At 46.3% G+C, this 21,889-nt stretch overlaps 2 protein-coding genes across 2 annotated transcripts in view; both read right to left on the reverse strand.

Annotated features, from left to right (window-relative positions):
* Positions 1-189: 189 nt before the first annotated feature.
* Tmem42 (transmembrane protein 42) lies at positions 190-6,125 on the reverse strand. The gene is made up of 3 exons (XM_070017591.1): positions 5,905-6,125; positions 2,438-2,584; positions 190-1,059 (listed from the first exon to the last, which is right to left on the reverse strand). The coding sequence occupies exons 1-3, from the start codon at positions 6,112-6,114 to the stop codon at positions 919-921; spliced, it is 498 nt and encodes a 165-aa protein (XP_069873692.1). The 5' UTR covers positions 6,115-6,125; the 3' UTR covers positions 190-918.
* A 2,682-nt stretch (positions 6,126-8,807) lies between these two features.
* Positions 8,808-21,889, reverse strand: part of Kif15 (kinesin family member 15) — a 46,214-nt gene continuing 33,132 nt past the window's right edge. The window contains exons 26-35 of the mRNA XM_070017592.1: positions 17,981-18,103; positions 16,496-16,642; positions 15,309-15,398; positions 14,463-14,627; positions 13,718-13,827; positions 12,746-12,815; positions 11,922-11,959; positions 10,849-11,014; positions 10,113-10,244; positions 8,808-9,210 (exon numbers count right to left, since the gene is read on the reverse strand). Coding sequence (XP_069873693.1) covers positions 9,148-9,210; positions 10,113-10,244; positions 10,849-11,014; positions 11,922-11,959; positions 12,746-12,815; positions 13,718-13,827; positions 14,463-14,627; positions 15,309-15,398; positions 16,496-16,642; positions 17,981-18,103 — 1,104 coding nt within the window. The 3' untranslated portion in view covers positions 8,808-9,147. The remainder of the gene's footprint in view (positions 9,211-10,112; positions 10,245-10,848; positions 11,015-11,921; positions 11,960-12,745; positions 12,816-13,717; positions 13,828-14,462; positions 14,628-15,308; positions 15,399-16,495; positions 16,643-17,980; positions 18,104-21,889) is intronic.

The following is a 21,889-nucleotide window of genomic DNA, read 5'->3' on the forward strand; positions in this document are numbered from 1 at the left end:
AGGAAAATGATCAGGGGCTCTAATGGAAGGCCATACTGTCCTCCTTGATTGACCCAGGTTTCATGCTTCCCAGGGCCCTGGCCTGGGCACTGTACACAATGCCACCTGCTCTGCTCCACAGATTTCAGCTCACACTGGTGGCTCCAAAAGGTAGAATTAAGATTCTATAGCTTTAACTGAAAACACAACTAAACAAAACAACACAACATTTATTAACTCGTTTCCCTTCTCTGGCTCCCGTAGCCAGGCATGCAGCGGGCTGGAGTCCCGCAGCCTGGCGCCGTGCAGAAGGCCCCGGCAGGGCGCAGAGAGGCCTTGATCAGGACAGACAGCATGGTTTTAGGAACTGTGTCGCACACAAAGCTGAGCCACCCAGGATCTCAGCTTGTGCCAGGGCTCCAAGGCTTTTTGTCTTGTTTTGTTTTGGGTCAGTAGTGGGGCTTGAACTTACGGCCTAAGTGCTGTCCTTGAGCTTTTGCGTTCAAGGCTAGCGCTCGCCCATTTCTGGTTTTCTGGTGGTTCACTGGCGAGTAAGAGTCTCACCAACTTTCCTGCCCGGAGTTGCCTTTGAACCGCGATGGTCAGGTCTCAGCCTCCTGAGGGGCTACGATGACAGGCGTGAGCCACACAGACGCACAGCTGGTCTGAGGTTGCTTTGGCGGTGGGCAAAGAATCAAAGCACTCTCCACATGTTGGGTGGAGGGCAGAGGCCAGTATGGCAGTACCACCCTCAAGGCTGTACGGCCAGAGGCCTGATCTCTTGGGATCGGGGCTGGCCTGTTGGCCTGGCTGCTCCAGCATCTCCCTGTGGCCACCGGCTGGAGGGCTGGGTGTCCAGGCCACTCTGGAAGTGGCGGCGACACCAACCCAAGGCCGCAGAGCCCTGGTCACCTTTCACGAGGCCTTCCAGCCAGGAGGTTACTGTTGCTTGTGTGGGAGGGCCTTCCAGGTGGGCGGGAGCTTCCGGTGGACCAGGGTGAGTCCACAGAGAATGAGGAACACACCTCCCCACCACAAGACCTCCTGGCACTCTCCATACAGCACGTAGCCCAGGAAAGCCTGTGGGCAGAGAGAGCAGGGAGGGCCTTAGCCTTTGAGAAGTCCATTGGCAGCCCAGCAGGTGTTTCCCAGGAAACACTGGGTTCTTAACAGATTTCTGACCCTAGTTAGGCAACTGCGGCCTTCTACGCTCTTCAGGACTGACCGCTCAACTCTCTCTTGAGGACCGACTACTGGGGCGTTGATGTTCCACACTGGGAGCCAGCTACGCTGCCTGGAGGGTCAGCAAGTACACAGGCTTTTTGTGTGTGTACCCATCCTAGGGCTTGAACTCGGCCTGCGCGCTCCCCCCTTAACTTTTTCACATTGCGCCTGGTTCTCTTACCCCTGGAGCCACACGTCCACTTCTAGCCTTTTCGCAGTTAATCTGCAGGTAAGAGTCTCATGGATTTTCCGGCTTTGGATGACTTTGAACGGGGACTCTCGTTTGTAGCTATGGTAACAGGCGTGAGGCACCAGCACCTGGCTTATTATACATAGACTTTTGACAGTCAGGTTTCACTCCTATAACTTCGTAAGAATTCTATTTTGTTGTTGTCGTTGGTTGTGGGGCTCAGGACCTGAGCTTTTCTTTTCTTCTTTTTGGCCAGTCCTAAGGCTTGAACTCAGGGCCTGGGTGCTGTCCCTGAGCTTTTTTTGTTCAAGGCTAGCACTCTACCACTTGGGCCACAGCGCCACTTCCAGCTTTTTCTGTGTATGTGGTACTAAAGAATCGAACCCAGGGTTTCATGCATGCTAGGCAAGCACTCTACCACTGAGCCACATTCCCAGCCCTTGGAGCTTTTTGTTATTCTTGTTGGTTGTGAGGCTTGAACTCAGGGCCTGGGCGCTGTCCCTGAGGTCTTTTGCTCAAGGCTAGCACTCTAGCACAAGGCTAGCACTTTTGAGCCCCACTTCCGGTTTTTGAGTTGTTAATTGGAGATAAAGAGTTTCACAGGGTCTTTCCTTCCCTGGCTGGCTTTGAATCACAATCCTCAGATCTCAGCCTCCTGTGTAGCTAGGATTACACGTGTGAGCCACTGAGGCCCCGCAGGACCTTTCTGAGCTTTTTTGCTCAAGGCTAGCGCTCTAACACTTTGAACCACAGGTCTACTTTTGGTTTTGGGGGTGGTTCATTGGAGATAGTGTCTTATAGACTTTCCTGGCCTGGCTGGCTTCAGACCACGATCCTCAGATCTCAGCCTCCTGAGTCACTAGGATGACAGGCGTGAGCCACCACACCCCAAGCCAAGACTTCCCTGTGAAACTGCTCCACATCCAACCTCTACTTCCTTTCCTGTGCTTTCTCTTGTCTGGGAAAGGAGCAGGGTCCCCCCAAGGACAATCCACTTAGAACCTAGGCTTCGGACAAGGGTACCATGCCCTTGGGGGTACTCACCGAGCTGAGGATGTTAGAAAAAGTCACAGTAACAGAGGCAATGGCTGAAGACATGGAGAAACTGAGGCCCCGGCTAAAGAAGGTCCACATCAGAGAGTTGGTACTCGCCATGGTGATAATACCTAAGACGCACAGGCCCATGTTCACCTGCAAGAGAAGTGTTACTGCGGTCATGGCCAGGCCACAGGAGCTGCTGGGGTCAGATGTCTACTGAGCCCCCACCCCTGTCCCAGTACACAGCTTCCTGAGCCCTTAGCGGGCAGCAGAGCCAACTCAGGGAAAAACCTTTGCTGCCCACGTGAGTGACCTTAGTAGCAAAATGGTCATCCACATTGAGTCTTTTGGTTGTTGGTGGTCATAGGGCTTGGAGGGCTGGGTACTATCCTGGGGTTTCTTTTGTGTAAGGCTAGTGCTTTACCGCTTGAGCCACAGCCCCATTCCCAGCTTTTTCTGAGTATTTTATCGGAGATAAAAAGTCTCATGGAGGGCTGGGAAGGTGGCTTTGTGGTAGAGCGCTTGCCTTGCATGCCTGAGGCCCTGAGTTCAATTCCTCAGTACCACATACACAGAAAAAGCTGGAAGTGGCACCGTGGCTCAAATGGTAGAGTACTAGCCTTGAGCAAAAGCTCATGGACAGTGCCCAGGCCCTCAGTTCAAGACCCAGGATTGGCACAAAAAAAAAAAAAAGTCTGGACTTTAATGCTAAAGCTGGCTTCAAACCATGATCCTTAGACTTCTAAGTAGCTAGGATGACAGGCATGAGCCCCCAGTACCTGGCTTTCCCTGAGCTCTTTTTGCTCAAGGCTACCATTCTACCACTTTTAGCCACAGTGCCAAGTTTTCTGATGGTTAAGTGGAGATAAAGAATCTCAGGGACTTTCCTGCCCAGACTGGTTCTGACCCACAATCTTCAGATCTCAGCCTCCTTGCTACTTAGGATGATAAGCATGAGCCACCAGCGGCCAGTCCAGATCTAGTCGTTTCTGCTAAACAGTGGAATCCTTTACTGATCCCACAAGAACCAGGTCTGGACGCTAAGACCCTGACAGCTGAGCTGCAATTATTTGATATGTGTATGAGAGGGTCAAGGAAGGGTCTTTCCTTCCTGGGGTCAGGCCAAGCATAAATGAGCCATCTGTGCCTCACACCTAACTCTCTGCACTCAGGTGAGCTGCTCTGAGCATTCTTGAGCTTTTCCTCTGTGCTGGAACTTGTACTAAATGTTTTCAAGACATTCTTGTTGACTCCTTGATTTCATTTTACAGAGGTACTATAGAACTTGCCTAGAACTGGGGAAAGCAGACAAGATTCAAAATCAGGCAAATGTTCTCCATGCTCTGTCTGGCACAGACCAAAGCCCTGTCTGTCTAGGGCTATCTGGGCTGTTCTGGCATTGCTTAGAAAACTTGCAGGTCCTATCTATCTATTTTGGTACCGGTCCTCAGGCTAGAACCCAGGGCCTAGGTGTGTCCCTGGGGGTTTCCCCCCCCCCCCCCGTTTTCTTTTTCTTAAGACTAGACCATGTAATGGAGCTGTGGCTCAAAGTCAAAGTGGAGAGCTCTAGAGCCAAAGAGCTCAGGGACAGTGCCCAGGCCGAGTTCAAGCTCAAAGAAAAAAAAAATGGAGGAGGAGAGGGGAAAGGGGAAAGGAAAAAAGGGAGAGGAGAGAAGAGGAAGACTAGCATTCTACCACAGGAGCCACAGCTCTCCTTTTGGGATTTTTAGTGCTTAGTTGGAAATAGTCTTATAGACTTTACTGCCCAGGCTGGCTTTTAATCACAATCTTAGCTCCTTGAGTAGCTAGCATTACAGGTATGAGCCACTGGTGCCAGCACCCCACTATTTGTTTTAAAACTATTTTTATTTTTTGCCAGTCTTGGGGCTTGAACTCAGGGCCTAGGCACTGTCCCTGAGCTGCTTTTGGTCAAAGCTAGAGCTCTACCACTTGAGTCACAGCACCACTTCCAGCCTTTTCTGTTTATGTGGTACTGAGGAATTGAACTCAGGGCTTCAATGCATGCTAGGCAAGAACTCTACCACTAAGCCACATTCTCAACTCTTAAAACTATTTTTAATGAAAGAGAAAACCTTTAGCAAGGAAGCTTTCACACACAGGTTATGTGGATCTGTTTGGTACAAGTGAATAAACACAGACAGAACAACTTTCTTCAAGGAATGGGCCCATATAGATATTGTTCTATTAGTTTTCCCAGAAGCTGAATCTCTAGCATGTTTTGGGAAGGGGTAACCAATGGACTAGTGGCAGCCTGATCTTCTGGTTATGAAGACAAGACCAAAATAAGAGTGGGGTGGGAGGAAAAAAAAAATCAGACAACAGTGCTTCATGCCTGTAATCCTGGCTACTCAGGAGGCTGAGATGACAGTTTGAAGTCAGCCTGGGCAAGAAAGGCTGTTGAGACTCTTACCTCCAATGGACCAGCAAAAAAACAAAAAACAAAAACCCTGCAAGTGGAGCTGTGGCTTAAGTGGTAGAAACACCAACCAGCCTTCAGCAGAAAGAGCTAAAGGGACAAGTGTCTAGGCCCCGAGTTCACACACACAAAAACGAACTCTCTTTTTTTTTTTTTGGCCAGTCATGGGGCCTGAACTCTGGGCCTGGGCGCTGTCCCTCAGCTCTTCAGCTCAAGGCCAGCACTCTACCACTTGAGCCACAGCGCCACTTCTGGCTTTTTCTGCTTATGTGCTGCTGGAGGAATTGAACCCAGAGCCTCATGCATGCAAGGCTAGCACTCTACCACTGAGCCATCTTTCCAGCCCAAACAAACTCTTTTTTAAAAAAGACAATACAAAACCCTTTATGATCCAATGATTTTTTTGTTTTGTTTAACCTAAGAACAGAATACTAACTTCATCCAGCTCAGGGCCTACCTGCACCGAATGAATCCTCCCTCCCGCCTCCAATTAAGCCGAGGCCCATCTAGTAACCCCCCCTGAATTGGGTAGAGCAGGGAGATCAGCCGCCCAGGGGCCTGTGACCACAACGATGTTTTTTTCAACGTTGCCTATGCTTGGGGGTAATCCCCAAATGCTCAATTTTCCTGGCTGGGCAGGTAGACTGGCCGGTGGGAACAGGGAAGGATGGAAGGGGAAGGGGGGAATGGAGGGACTAACAACTAAGACCGGCAACAGGTTTCTCACCTTCAAGAGTCAACGTGCCGAGGAAAGCCGAGCACAGTGGGGGGGGGGGGGCCTATAAATGTCAGATGGGAGGTGGAGCTGCTCCCCGCCCGAGGGAAGGGAGGAGGAGGAGGAGGAGGCCTCAGTCCCCGGCGTCTCCCGCCGCACACATCGGACGAGGGGGCCGGGGTGGGGGGGGAGTGGGGGTGATGGCGAATCGGGGTGCGGGAGGCTTCCCCCAGCCCGCCCCGCTCCGCGCGCGCCGCCCCCGGGCCCCGCAGCGCCCTCCGCCGCCCGCCCCGCCCGCAGCAGCGGCGCCCCGGGCTGCACCTCGCGGCCGAAGGCCAGCTTGGCGGAGGCGGCGGCCAGGGCCCCGAACGCGCCGGCGCACAGGCAGTTGAACACGCCCCAGAAGCGGCGCCTCATCGCGCCGGCCTGGAGGTGATGGGGAAATTCGGCCGGTGTGTCGGGGTAAGCGGTGGCCGACACAGGGCCCGGGCCCGGGCCCGCGCCGCGCGAGGACAGCGTCCTCGCCGCCATGACGCCCACAGCGTTCCAGCCGCCAGCGGGACTCCGCGCACTGCGCGTGACGCGCCGGGCGCAGAGCTGACGTAAGGGGAAGCCACCACTCAGAGCGCTGGGAGGCGGGGCCAGCCTCGAGCATGCGCAGGGCGTCCGGGGCCGGAGACCGAAGCCCAGCTGGGTGGTTCTTTTTGAATCTCAGGGGCGGGCCTAAGCCTCCCAGGGCGGGGCTAAACGGACAGAGGGCGGGGCCAATCCCGGGCCGGCGCGAAGGATGGCGGGAAAAATGAAGACTGAAGCTCTCTGTCTGCGCTGGTCAGGTGCAGGATGGTTGTTGATTGGGAGACGGTGGCTTCCACGTTGGCCCTTGTGAGAAAAGGGTCTTTTCTATCTAAGTAGATTACTTCTTTTTCTGTTGCCAATGTTGAGAGAATTGTTTTTCTAAAGGGGTTTTGCTTTGGCCTGGTGGTTTGATCTTTTTTTTTTTTGCCTGTCCTGGGGCTTGAACTCAGGGCCTGGGCTCTGTCCCCGAGCCTCCTTTGTGTTCAAGGCTAGGGCTGTACCACTTGAGCCACAGCACCACTTCCGGCTTCTTTTGAGAAGTTTATTGGCATTAAGAGTCTCCGGCTTTTCCTGCTCCAGGCTGGCTTTGAACTGTGATCCTCAGATCTCAGCCTCCTGAGTAGCTAGGATGACAGACATGAGCCACAAAGTGCCTGGTTTGGCCCTTGTTAATCCCACTTTGGTTACATACATCTATTTCCTTTTTTCTTTCTTCCTTCCTTTTTTGCCAGTCCTGGGACTTGAACTCAGGGCCCTGGGCGCTGTCCCTGAACTTCTTTTGCTCAAGGCTAGCTAGCATTCGACCACTTGAACCCCCCCACCACTTCTTTTTCTGTGTATGTGGTACCAAGGAATTGAACCCAAGGCTTCATGCATGCTAAGCAAGCACTGTACCTCTAAACCACATTCTCAGCCCCATATATATTTCTTGAGCAGTTTAACAAAGACAGCCCATTAGAAGGTCCTTGAATTTTAATCCCATCCTGTTTTGCAGATTGTGAACCTGACCTAAGCCAATGGGAGCGGAGGGCCAGGGCCTGTTGGGTTAGAGATTAAAAAAGGGAGCAGCCTGCCTGTTCTGTGTGCCTGCTTGCTATATTTTTGGACACTAGGGCACCATTCTGTAGAAATAAACTTTGTCAGTGGGGTGCTGGGGCCTCATACCTGTCATCCTAGCTACTCAGGCTGAGATCTGAGGATTGTGATTCAAAGCCAGCCTGGGAAGGAAAGCCTCTATCTCCAATATACTCAGAGACTTTATCTCCAATATACTCAGAAAAAGCCAGAAGTGGCACGGTGGTTCAAGTGGTAGAGTCCTAGCCTTGGACACAGACTCAGAGATAGCACCCAAGCCAAGTTCAAGCCCAGGACAAAAACTCTGCCTTGCCGAGTTCCTTTTGAGTTAGTGTCTTTATTCCTACATGACACCCCAACATCTTGAGAAAACTTTTTCTAACATCACTTAATAATGTGGTCCCAGTGTCACCCCGTAAAAGCTTGCTAGAATTGCCCAATCCTGGCTGTGCAGACTCAGATATTCTTAATAGCCATCCATCTCTCTCCAGTGTGTGCCTAGTAAAATGGAGGGTGGAGGGGTGCTTCAACTCCAGGCACTGCACAACTCCTGACTGAGATCTATAGCTGTAATCAAAACTGTTACTTTATTTAGTGTCTGTGGTAGATTCTCTTGCTTGTTTGGCTGGGTGAGCTACCCTTTGGGCCATGCCTCCAACCCTGCATTTTTTTGCTGGTTATTTTGGGGAACGAGTCTTAAAGACTTTTCAGTCTGTAATGGCTTGCCTCAGACCAATATTGTTCAGATCTCAGCCTTATGAGTAGCTAAGGATGACAGGCCTGAACATCTGCATTTCTCATAGGCTTCCTGAAGTGCCAGGGATTCTGGTCAAAGTACTCCACTTTCCTCCTTGCTCTAAAGCATCTTGCTGTATACTTGACTCCACAAGGCTGTCAGAGCCGGAGCCTTATGTCTTTGCTTCCTCTGTGCCTGCCATTACTGAATATTGTGACTGGCTCATGCCCTGGCTACAGACATTTAATTGAACAGACTATGGTTTGATTATAATCCTTCAACTGGACTTGGTGAGGTAGGCCTGAAATCCCAGCACTCGGGAGGCTGAGGGAGAAGGGTCACGAGTTTGAGATACATTGAGCTATATATATTAAAAAAAAAAAAAAAAATCAAGGCTCTGTCTCTAGGTACTGCTTGCGTGTATGTGCATGCCCATAAACAGACACAGACACACACAGACACACATACACAAGCAACCAAAATTCCAATCAGTGCAAGAATGAGCTGATTGAACTAGCACAGAATGGAAGGGAAGAGATATCTCACCCCACATTTATTGGGAAAAATAAACTTCAACGATGGCTTAAGATATTTTTGCTTCAGCAGCACATTTACTAATAAGCAAAAGAACAATGTGTATCACGCAAAAGAACAATGTGTATCACTTTGTTAGAGTGTTTTGTTGTAAACAAATTTATTCAAAACATGGGCCACATCATAGAAAATGCTCATAATACAAAAATAATCTATATTAACAAAAATTATCTACAAAATCAAGGGATCAAGCTCACTTCAAGTTTTAGCACCACCATATACTACTGTTAGAGCTAACACAGAATCAGGTACATGCTTTATTTCAAACAGGACAAAGTGCCTTCCCGTATTTACAGGAAATGGGCTGGTCTGTTGCAGACTGCTCATTAGAAGTCAAGGGTCATCCACGACCACCATGCACACATTTTGTAAAGAAGGGCCTTAATTGAGCTCTACTCTGTGGGTAAGAGTAGTTCTTACTTTAAAAGAGAAAGAAAACAAAATTTGGGACAATCATTTCCAGGTCCTGTTGCTCAGTCTCCTGAGTGCCTTTTACTTTCTCTGCTACATCAACTCTTTACAACTGTGAAAAAACAAAAAAAATTCTCCGAACCAGGTGATGCTTCAGGAGTTGGCCATGATCGTTATAATTCCTTTTTTTTCTTTTCTTTTAAAAATACATTTTCAACACGCAACTTTTCTGTCTCCTGTAAGTAATTTTAAAAAAGAAAGGAGGAAAGGAGAGGGGGAAGGAAAAAAAAATCAAGGCTCTAAGTTCTTATAGAGGGTACTATTCTTCTTGACATTAATTATGTGTCAAAATGCAAATACTAAATTTGTTAATTAACATAAAACAATCTGGCATCTAGGAATAAGGGATATAGTTCAATGTGCATGCTAGTCACCCAAGCCACATCCCCAGCCTAGACCTTGGGTTTTGATACCTAGCATTTCATGGAAAAAAAAAAAATCTTTGAGAATTTAACTGAATAACATTAGAATAGCAGTGACTAACATTTTTTTTTTGGGGGGGGGTCCGGTCGTGGGGCCTGAACTCTGGGCCTGGACACTGTCCCTCAGCTCTTCAGCTCAAGGCTCTACCACTTGAGCCACAGCGCCACTTCCGGCTTTTTTCTTTTTGCTTATGTGGTGCTGAGGAATCGAACCCAGGGCCTCATGCATGCAAGGCAAGCGCTCTACCACTGAACCACCTTCCCAGCCCCAGTGACTAACATTTTAAAAAAAATCAAGACATTCTTTGAAATTCTTGAAAGCTAAAGTAAGAGTTAACTGATTTAATTATCACTTTTTATTATTTTTTTTCATTATAAAGGCAGGATATTGTTTTGTAGCCCAAGCTAGCTTGGAACTTTCAATATTCCAGTCTCAGCCTCCCAAGTGCTGGGATTACGGGCGTGTGACACTTTGCCCAGCTTAAACAGTAAGTTTTTTTGATTGATTGAGGGAGTAGGGTCTCAACTCAGGGACCTGTGTTTAATAGGCAAGCCCTCTAACCACTGGACTCATATCCCCAGCCCTAACTCTATTTTTGATGAAACGATCACTTTGAAAAGAGTGGTAAAAAATTGAGAATGTTTTCAGAGTTTACCTCAGCAAGCCTGACATTTTCTTTCTTCAGCCGCACTACATACTGAATCTTCTGATGTAGATTTTGGTGACCGACCAATTTTCCGTTTTCTTCCGAGAGATAGTTGACTTGCTTCCGCAACAGTTCTATCTCCTTCAGGGAAATCAATCCAAGAAAGGGAAAATGAGAAACTGGACATAATTTTCTTTTCTTTTTCTGCTGGTAGTGGAAGGCCGGGGTACTGTCCCTTAGCTTTTTCACTCAAGAGTGGTGCTCAACTTCTTGGTTCACACCTCTGCTTCTGGTTTTTTGGTGGTTAACTGGAGATGAGTCTCATAGATTTTCCTGCCTGAGCTGGCTTTGAACCTCAATCCTCAGCAGCCTCCTGAATAGCTAAGATAACAGGCATGAGGCACCAAGCCCAGCCAAAATTTTTCTTTAAAAAATTTTTTTTAATTATTATTTTTTTATTGTGAAAATACAGAGGGGTTACAATTACATGGGCAAGATAATGAGTGTATTTCTTATCAAGCATTGTAGCCTCTTCCTTTTGTTTCCCCTACCCATCATCCCCCCCCTCCCCAACCCAATCCTCCTCCGTGCCCCCCTCACCAAAGTTGTATAGGAAGGGAAAAAACAAATCGTTTAAATAGGGATACAGGTGGACCCATCGCAACAATGAGATGTACAAGTTGTTATGTTCTTGATCAGTTGTATTTATTTAAATATGCAAAAGTACTGTGGAACACGAACACACCTGTAATGTTCTGTCTCTCTCTTCATACATCTCTTCCAGTTTTGATCTCAGTTGTTCCTTTTCCTGGAATGCTTTAGACTCCAAAGTTCTGGTACGCTCAACTTCCTCACTCATCCGAAGACATTCCATCTCCTTGCTGTGCAGGGCATTTTGGATTTCTTCTAGACTGTAAGTATAAACATCACTTCTCGGTATTCCAAGGAACAGAATGACAAGACATCACTCAAGTTAAATCTCTCCAGCTTAGACTTCTGATTTGAAAAAGTATCAGTAATCTTCAGCTCTCCTGTAAAGTTGCCAAAGAAGATACCTAGGATTTTGGGTGTAGCTCAGTGCTGGGGTGCTGGCATGCGTAAGGCACTGGCTTCTATCCCCAGCACTGGGGAAAAATTGCCCAACAGGAACAGTGCATGTGGAATGGGATATTGTCTACTGCAATGAAATAATACACAAAACTTAATGCACCAGTTCCACTTTTGGCTCTGTGTTGGTTAATTGGAAATAAGAGTTTTGGGGAGTTTTCTCCGCAGGAAGGGTTTGAACCACAGTTCTCAGATCTCAGCCTCCTGAGTGAGGTGTGAGCCACTAATAAATGCCTTACACATACTTTTTTTTTTTTGGAGGGGGGCGGGGAAGAGGGAAGGGTCATGGGCTTGAACTCTGGGCTTCAGTGCTGTCCCTGAGCTCTTCAGCTCCAGGCTAGCACTCTACCATTTGAGACACAGAACCATTTCCACTTTTCTGGTTGTTATTTGGAGGTAAGAGTTTCACAGACTTTCCTGCCTGGGCTAGCTTTCAACTGCGATCCTCAGATCTCAGCCTCCTGAGTAACTAGGATTACAGGCATGACCATGGTGCCCAGCCGTATATACTTATTTCTTTAGGATATTTTTAGGGCACCTTTACACTAAAGGATTCCCTTGAGCAAGTGGCATCAGGAAAATAATTTTGTAAACATTATGTTCACATATACACAGAAGGAAAGAAATGACATACCTCGTGGATGTATTTCCCATTAGGAAAGAATAAAGACATTATTATCAAGAATGTGGACTACAAAATAGCACACTTACTTTTTTTTCATTTTCAGCATTTCTTCAAAAATTTTACTCTATAAGTAAGAAAATTTGAAAAATTTAAAACAACATTAAAAAGATGGTTGAATTGGGGGTCTTGAATTTTTATTTTGTTTTGCTTTTTGAGATAGGCTTTAACTATGCAGCCTAGGCTAGCCTCATATTCAAGATTCTTCTGCCTGCTGGGATTACAGGCATGTAACACTATGCTGGCTTATTCTTTCATGAAGCCTACTCTTCTTGTTAATAAAACCAGTGTCCTTTTCTATAATCCCAGCTAGACCCATACAAAGGTGCCAATACACAAGCTTCCAGGTGCTATGATCCAATTAGTCTCCCTGCTTGTTCTACATGTCGCAGTATCTGTGGGCATCCTGAAGAAGCATGAAGACACACACACCTCCTCTTCCTTCTTAGCCATGTGTAAATACTACAGGTACATATCAGGCTAAATAGCAGGGTTGCAGAGAAGACTGGCTTTCAATGGAAAAATGACTTCCAAAATAAATAAACATATATGTTAAAATTAATTTTCTTTGGTGCTAGAACTATGGCTTGAACTCAAGGCCCTGGCACTGTTCCTGAGGTGTTTTGTGGCTCTCTATTGTTCAAGCCACAGTTCCACTTCTGGCTTTTTGGTGGTTAACTTGAGATAAGAGAGCCTCTAGAATTTGTCTGGTGGAGCTGGCTTCACACCGGGATCCTCAGATCTCAGACTCCTGAGCAGCTAGGATTATAGCAGTGAAGCACCGACATTGGCTATAAATGTTAATTATAAAGCATTTTTCCCAGAAAAAAAGTACTGCATAAAAATACCATACATTAGTAAGACTTTCTCTGATGACATCTTCTTCACTCTCCAACTCTTGGTCGTTTGGATAATTCTGATCACTGCAGATGAAGGGGATAGATAGGGTTATCCAGTCAAGTCTATTTAAGGATCAATTTCTACCTTATGCACAGCAATGCCAAATTATATGAAGAGAAGCAACATGATTAGGGCCCACCCATGAGCAGTATATATATATGGTGAAGGATCTTCCCAGAAACCAACTCAAATCTCTCCCAGCACAACAGCAGTATCAAGCCGGGCGCCAGTGGCTCATGCCTATCAGTCTAGCGGCTCAGGAGGCTGAGAGCTGAGGATCATGGTTCAGAGTCAGCCCAAGCAGGAAAGTCTATGAGATTGTTATCTCCAATGAACCACCAAAAAATCCACAAGCAGAGCTGCAGCTCAAGTGGTAAAGCGCTAGCCTTGAGTAAAAAAGCCTTGAGGTTCAAGGCCCAGGACTGGTGTACCCACACATGCACACACACAAAAGGAAGAGTGAACATGAGGCGGGTTAAGAGGGCAGGCCAGCGCTGGCACGAACTAGAAAGGGCTTTTGGCTTGTGGCAGCTATGTTTCATTGGTCCCACACTCGCCTGACACCTTGGAGCCTCCAATTTCTTTTTGCTTCCATTCTCTCATCATTTACCATTTTCCATTGACTCCTGTGGAGTCGCTGGGGCATATCTCAAGTCCCAGACATGAATTTCTTGGTGGAGAAGGAATGTTCCATAAAGAAGGCAAGACCAGCACCCTGTGGATGGCACCCACATCACCCAGAGCCACCCAGTCAGGAGAAGCTGAGCTGTGTGGGCAGTCCTGGGGCTGGTGAGACAATCTCTTCTCTTGGAGAACCTGCCTGAATGCCATGGGCTTCTCTAGATGTGTCTGACGCAATCTCGTCAAACAACTAGACTCAGGCAGGTCGAGACGATTCCACTGAGTTCTGGTGGCTTTTTCTCACCTGCTCTCCTTCTGTCTTTTAATATTATCCAGTTGGCCTTGAAGGAGCCAGTTTTTGTCTCTTAACTGCTGGGACTCCAGGCGTAGGTTCTCCATTTCACACAACTGCTCCTAAGAACACACCAAATCATGCCTTTCAGAAAACACCTGGGGAAGCCGGGTGCTGGTGGCTCACGCCTATGATCCTAGCTGAGATCTGAGGATGATGGTTCAAAGCCAGCCTGGGCAGGAAAGACCATGAGACTCTTATATCCAATAATCCACTCAGAAAACTGGAAGTGGTGCTGTGGCTCAAGTGGTAGAGCACTCGCCTTGAGCTGAAGAGCTGAGGGACAGCGCCCAGGACCAGAGTTCAGGCCCCATGACCGACAAAAACAAGCAAAAAAACAAGAAAACACATGGGGAGTACACTGTAACATATACTCTACACTATACCACACGACAGATAATGTGTTCCTCTCTCCCTCTGACCAAGGCAGATACTCTTCATTTAGTTTCCTTTTCTGTACATAAAACTACCGAGGATCATTGGATAAAATACAGACCGTAACAGCCTCTGGAGATCGAAAAATGATTCATAATCATACCCACAGTGCCTTGAACTTTAATGTGTATTAATGTTTGCCAGAAGTTTTGGGGTGGTAGAGCACTAGCCTTGATCTGAAGCACTCAGGGACAGTGCCTAGGCCCACAACCAACCAACAAAAAAAACGTGCTAGAAAAAAAAAAAAAAATCACCCAAATACCTTCATTCTGAGGATGTCAGCATTTTTTATTTCTCGGTCTTCATTTAGTTTTGTTACAAGGTATTGCAAAGTCTTTAAGTCTCTTCCATCTTTGATCTCGTGTTCCTGCTGTGTTTCCATGACTTTCATCAAATGTGTTTGAAAGTGAAGGGGTGTTTTAGGACTCTAAAGACAAAGAAAATTTGATTTTAACCAATGACAATAAAGATTTCATTTTAAATCTATACATCCAACACACAGAATGGGCTTTTCAACGTATATTCCAAGTATCTAGTACACAGGATATGCCCAGACACAAGCCAATTCGCTTATTATTCTAATTCTTATCCAAGACATAAAAGACTGCTACCTTTATCAAATGGAAAGCACACTCATGTTAGGGGGTTAAAAAACTCTTAATATAAAGATACAGTCTTAAGCCAGGCGCCAGTGGCTCACACTTGTAATCCTAACTAATCAGGAGGCTGAGGTCTGAAGATCATGGTTCAAATCAGGAAAGTCTGTGAGACTCTTAGCTCCAATTAACCACCAGGAAACCAGAAGTGGAGCTGAGGGCGCAAGTGATAGAGCACTAGCCTTGAGCTAGAGAGCTCAGGGCCAGAGTTTTCAAAAAGATTTTTTGAAAAGTACCTGAGGGGAAGGGTGAATATGGTTTCAGTACTTTACATGCATGTATGAAAATAAAACAAACCTGTTGAAATTGTTTTAAGGAACGGGGAAGCTGGATAAGGGAGAATTGGAGGGGCTGAGTTTGATTGGGGTACATGGGTGTGTGTATGGAAAATGTCACAACACTGTACAATATACACTGATTAAAATCGTTTCCAAAGACTAAAAGAAAGGTACCTGGGTAGCAGAATCTATCACTACTTCTTCTTCTGCTGTGAAATTATGCTTGTTGTTTTTCTGCTCTACTTCCTGTTTCGTTTGGTTTAGCTAGGAAGAGGTTACAAGTTAGGCACACAAGGGTCCAATTGGCAAAGACAAACTTCCCCATCATCAAAGCAAAACCACAAAGAGGTATCAAGGTATCATCTCATATCTGCTAGCATGGCAACTTATAAAAAAGATGAGAGAGATGCATGTAGAAATAGGGAATGTGGACTGGGAAGGTGGCTCAGTGGTAGAGTGCTTGCCTTGCATGCCTGAGGCCCTGGGTTCGATTCCTCAGCATCACATAAGCAAAAAGAAAGAGCCGGAAGTGGCGCTGTGGCTCAAGTGGTAGAGCGCTAGCCTTGAGCTGAAGAGCTGAGGGACAGCGCCCAGGCCCAGAGTTCAAGCCCCACGACCAGACCCCAAAAAAATAAAATAAAATAAAATAAAATAAAAAAGAAAATAGGGAATGTTCGGGCACTATCTGACCATGGAAATTAGTACAGCCCTTGTAGAAAAACAGCATGGAGGCTCCCAGCAAAATTGACCAGAATGAGAACCACCATATGAGCAGTGATCCTATTTCTGGGTGTGTACTCAAAGAAATGGAAAGAGTATAATTCCTATGCTCACTGCAATTTATCTGTAAGTCAAAGTACAGAGTAAATCTAAATGGCCACTGATTAAAAAATAAATGGGTAGGGCTGGGAAGGTGGCTCAGTGGTAGAGTGCTTGCCTTGTATGCATGAGGCCCTGGGTTTGATTCCTCAGCACCACATAAGCAGAAAAAGCTGGAAGTGGGTGTTGTGGCTTAAGTGGTAGAGCGCTAGCCTTGAGCTGAAGAGCTGAGGGACAGCGCCCAAGCCCAGAGATCAGGCCCCACGACCAACCAAAAAAAAATAAAAATAAAAATAAAAAATAAATGGGTAAAGTATATATGGTATGTCTACACAAATGAATACTAAGCAGCCTTTATAAAGGAGCCAAGTGTCATTTGCAGTATCTTCCATGGATAATATTAGGCTAATTAGAACAAGACTCAATACACATGAGTGGATCTGAGTTCACAGCCCATAGTGTATCTACAAGATTCACAATCTAGTCCATGAAGCTATCATTCCATATGTGCAGAAGTAGACCGCCGCAACCGTGCCTCTCACCTCATGTCGCAGCTCCTGGATCAGGGCCTCCTTCTTGGTCAGCTCTTCCTGGGCAGACTGCAGCAGCACCGAGTGCTTTTTTGAGGCCTCCGTGAGCAAGTTCAGCTGCTCAGTGGCATGGGCCAGATCCTCACAGACCATGTCTCTCTGTTAGGGAACCATCACAATAAAGACTTTTTTTTTTTCCTCTTTTATTGTGTTTTTTTGAGTGCCAGTATTAGAGCTTGAACTCAGGGGCTGGGTGCTGTCTTTTGTGTTTTTTTTGCTCAAGGCTAGCACTCTACTACTTTTAGCCATCCCTCCACTTCTGGTGTTTTGGTGGTTCAATGGAGGTAAGAGTCACAAGGACTTTCCTGCCCAGGCTGGCTTTGAACTGCAGTCCTCAGATCTCGGCCTCCTGAGGAGCTAGGATGACAGGCGTGAGCCACCAGGTCCTGGCATCAGGGTCAGTTTTAACACTGTAATACACCTAGGGTGGAATGCATACTGTTCCTGTGTTTCTTCCATTCCCAAATACTAGGTCAAGTAGAGACTGTACGGTAGCTATTTATAAACAAGCCTTGTGGACCTTGGTCTCTAGTTAACAGTTTCACAAGAAAGCCTTACTCTAAAGCAAATGAGGAAGAGTATACACAGAATGCCATCTGTGTGGCTGGGCGCTGGTGGCTCACACCTGTCATCCTAGTTACTTAAGAGACTGAGGTCTGAGGATTGCGATTCAAAGACAGCCCAGGCAGGAAAATCTGGGAGACTCTTATCTCCAACAATCTACTCAGAAAAAACCAGAAGTGTCACTGTGGCTCAAGTGGTAGAGCACTAGCTTTGAGCACAAAGAGGCTCCGGGACAGTGCCCAGGCACTGAGTTCAAGCCTCAGGACCAGGGGGAAACAAAACAAAACAAAACAAAACCATAGCCGGCCCTGGTGGCTCATGCCTAGCTACTCAGGAGGCTGAGATCTGAGGATCACGATTCAAAGCCAGCCTGGGCAGAAGGCCATGAGACTCTTATCTCTAATAAAGCACTCAGAAAACCAGAAGTGGAGCTGTGACTCAAGTGGTTGAGTGCTTGCCTTGAGCTGAAGAGCTGAGGGATAGTGCTCAGGCCCAGAGTTCAAGCCCCACAACCAACAAAAACAAAAAACATAGTAAAAATATACAGAACCAGCCTAAAATATCTCTCAAAGAACACACAAGAAATGGGCAACATTAACTAGGTCAAGGGAAAGTGAAGCACAGGGCAGTGTCTGGAACACAATTTTACTGTTATCTCTTTAAGGCTTGACCTCCCTTGGGAAGTAACCATTAGCTAATTCTTCATTATAATTAGTTATTAAGATCATCAGTGCTACTAAGGACATTAATAAAATTATAAAATAACAATTGAGATAGTTTATTACTACTATAATTACTAATTATGCCTTTAAAAAAAATCTTCCATGTAACTGATAATAAGACCAAAATAGTTTGTGCCATATTAAGGCCTACCTCAAGGTCCTCAGAGAATATTCTCAGCCGAAGAGTTTCTTTCAGATCTAGAATATCCGCTTCCTGCTTCTTGATCAAATCTTTGCTCTCTTCTTTCTCAGCCAAAGCAGAGTTATATTTGCACTGCAGGAAAGACAGTCGTGATACAAGAGCTGTCTACTTTTTATGTTTATCTGTATATTAAAACAACTAAGAAGCCAGATGCCGGTGGCTCACACCTGTCATCCTAACGATTCACGAGGCTTAAATCTGAGGATTGTGGTTTGAAGCTAGCCCAGGCAGTAAAGTCTGTGACATTCTTTTTTTGTTTTTTGCCAGTCATAGAGCTTGAACTCAAGGACTGGGTGCTGTCCCTGAGCAGGTCCTTTTACTAAAGGCTAGGGCTCTACCACATTGAGCCAGAGCTCCCCTTCCTGTTTTCTGGTGTGTGATTGAAAGTAACTCTCACAGACTTTTTTTTCCCAGGCTGGCTTCAAACCTCAATCCTCAGATCTCAGCCTCCTGAATTGCTAGGATTACAGGTGTGAGCCTCTAGCACCAGCTGCAAGATTCTGATCTCCAATTAACTACCAATAAGTAGAGCTGTGGTTCAAGTGATGAAAGGCTTGCCTTGGGGGGGGGGGAAAGTTTAGAGACAGCAAGGCCCCTAGGCAACCCTTTCTCTCTCTCTCTCTCTCTCTCTCTCTCTCTCACACACACACACACACACACACACACACAAAGAAACCAAAATCAACAATACTGTGCGTTACAAGCTGATAACAAGATTCATACAAATTAATTTAATTTTACTTGTAAATCAAAGAATGGAAGTATAAATGCATGTGGTATGCATACATAAAGCATGTGTTTTTTGTCATCTTCAGAAGACTGCCTGTAGAAATAAAGGTGGGGCCTGGGCCATCAATCCCTGACGCCCCCCGTGGCCCATGGAGTGTCCCTGCCCACAGAGTCTGCCAAGAGAGCGCCTTAGGCAGGAACTGCAGCAGGCTCGCCTGAAGCTGGGAACTGTGTGTGTGCCCCACAGCTGGGGGAGCAGACCCTGCCCATAGAGAACTGCCAGGATTGGGAACTCCGGCTGCCTGAGCCCCTGGTCCCTGACTGACTCTAGGAATCAGTTAGGGCCACACAATCAGTGGGAGCATGCCCACCCACCAGGATCAACCAACAGTATGCCTTAGGTAGGACTCCAGCTGCCTGGGCCACTAGCCTTTCTGAAGCAGGGAATCACATGTGAGCCCCAGCAGTCCGTGGGGTGCCTCCCACCCTCGGGGAATTGCCAAGCTAGTGTGCCCTGGGTAGAAACCCAAGTGGCCAGGGTCACTGGCCTCTGACTGGAGCGGGGAATGGCACGTGAGCTCCAGCAACTGGAGGAGTACCCTCAGCCTGCTGGGAACTGACAAGCAAGTGTGCTCCAACTGGGATCCCAAGCCGCCTAGGCCACTGGATCCTGACTGGTACCGTGAAACACGTGTGTGCTCCAGCCGCTGTAGGATCACCCACCAACACCGGGAGCCACCAAGAGAGTAGACACGGTGGCCCTAAGGCTAGGTGACCCACTGGGAACCAGCCCGGGCCAAGCAAGGGCTCCCACCTGTTGGACACCAACAGTCACAGCAGGGACCACAGACATCACAAATCCTGAACCCAAATACAAGATTCCTGAACAATCAAGACAACAGACCTAACCCAAAAGCCTGCAGCAACCCAGGAAAGAACACCAGTGAGAGTGAAGAAGAAACGGAGGACAAAAGATCAATTAAAGAGATGATGGTAGAATTGGCCAAAGAAATAAAGGTGAGACAAAACAGCAACTTCAAGAGCACAAAAAGAAGAAATATCCAAGGAATTCCAAGACCTAAAAAACAAAATGCAATCAAAAATAGATGCAGTAAAACCTCATTAAAAGAAGAAAGTGACACTTTGAGAACAGGTATTGACACCATAAATGGGTCAATTTCTGTAATGCAAACCACAATGGAAGCCATAGGTAACAGAATGAATGAGATGTAAAATAGAACATCAGGAATTGAAGATAAAACAGGGGCTTGGGAGAAGAAAGTATTAGATATGGAAAAAACACTCAAATTACCAAAGGGAAGTCCGAGAACTGGCAGACAATGCCAAGAAATCTAATCTTCGTATAATTGGGATCAATGGAGAGGAATACCAGAATAGAGGGATACAACACTTATTCAATAAGATTATTACAGAAAATTTCCCCAATCTCAAAAGAGAAAACCTCACTCACGTAACAGAAGCATACAAAACACCTAGTAGACAGGATCCTAGAAGAAACACTCCTAGACACAGCACAGTAAAGACACTAGACCTGAACTGCAAAGAGCTGATTTTAAATGCTGCAAAATCAAAAAAGGAGATATACGACAATGGAAAGAAAACCAGAATCACTGTGGACCTCTCTACACAAACCCTTAATGCAAGGAAAGCCTGGAAAAGTACCATCCAAGCCCTGAAAATCAACACTGCCAACCCAGACTGGTATATCCAGCACAGCTAGCATTCACATTCGATGGAGAAACTCTTTTTTTCTTTTTGTCGGTCGTGGGCCTTGAACTGTAGGCCTGAGCACTGTCCCTCAGCTCTTCAGCTCAAGGCTAGTGCTCTACCACTTGAGCTACAGCGCCACTTCCAGTTTTCTGGTGGTTTATTGGAGATAAGAGTTTCACGGACTAAACTTTTAATCAAAAACAACAACAACAACAACAAAGGAATTCACAAACAAGAAGCTACCACTACAACATACACTAAAAGGAGGAATACAACCCGAAGAAAACAGTTAAGACCAGGGAACCACATCAGAAATCACTAGATCAATTGAGTAAGCACAGGAAAAGGAAAGAAGCAAAATGCAGGAAAGCAAGAAAATGGCAGGAAACACAACGCATCTCTCTATACTAACCATAAACACTAATGGACTCAATTCACCAATCAAAAAAAAAAGAACCACAGAGTGGATCAGAAAACATCCAGTGGAAGAAGCACAGCCTCTTCAACTATTGGTGCTGGGAAAACTGAGCAGCCACATGCAGAAGACTAAAAGTGAACCCCAGCCTGTCACTATGCACTAACATCAACTCAAAATGGATTAGAGACCTCGACATCAGACCTGAAACTCTGAAACTACTGCAGGACAGAGTAAGAGAGGCACTAGAACTTACAGGCACAGGCAGGAACTTCCTGAACAGAGTCCCAGGATCACAACAAATTGGAGAGACCCGACAAATGGGATTACCTTAAAATAAAAAGTTTCTGCATGGCTACCAAACTAGAAAGACAGCCAACCAATTGGGAAAAGTATTTACCAGCAATATATCAGACCAAGGTCTAATATCCATCATATACAGAGAACTCAAGAAACGGATCCCTCCCAAATCTAACAAACCAATCATGAAATGGGTAAGGACACTAAAGAGAGATTTCTCAGAAGAAGAGATAAAAATGGCAAAGAAATGCATGAGGAAATGTTCATCATCCCTGGCCATAAAGGAACTGCAAATATAAATAACCCTGAGATACCACCATATCATAGTCAGAATGATCTATATCCTAAATTCAAACAGTGCCAAATGCTGGCGGGGATGCGGAGAAAGAGGAGCCCTATTGCACTGCTGGTAGGAATGTAAACTAATACAACTACTCTGGAAAAGTCTGGAGGTACCTCATAAAGCTAAATATAGACCTGCCCTATGATCCAGCCCTACCACTCCTAGGCATCTACCCTGAGCAACAGGAACCAGGATATAAGGACACATGCACCTCCATGTTCATTGCTGCACTTTTCACAACAGCCAAGATATGTAAACAACCCAGATGCCCCACTACAGATGAATGGATCCGTAAGTTGTGGTACCTATAGACAATGGGATATTACTCATCAATTAGAAA

This window comes from Dipodomys merriami, unplaced genomic scaffold, assembly GCF_024711535.1.
Source record: "Dipodomys merriami isolate MVZ:Mamm:240054 unplaced genomic scaffold, mDipMer1.0.p SCAF_125, whole genome shotgun sequence".
NCBI lineage: Eukaryota > Metazoa > Chordata > Mammalia > Rodentia > Heteromyidae > Dipodomys > Dipodomys merriami.

Excerpts from the sequence above, each read along its gene's own strand:
- Tmem42 (XM_070017591.1), bottom strand. The coding sequence starts at position 6,114 with ATGGCGGCGAGGACGCTGTCCTCGCGCGGCGCGGGCCCGGGCCCGGGC. Across the intron at positions 2,585-5,904 it reads AGCTGGCCTTCGGCCGCGAG|GTGAACATGGGCCTGTGCGT; the intron begins GTGCAGCCCGGG and ends CTTCTCTTGCAG. Across the intron at positions 1,060-2,437 it reads TTTCTAACATCCTCAGCTCG|GCTTTCCTGGGCTACGTGCT; the intron begins GTGAGTACCCCC and ends CTCTGCCCACAG.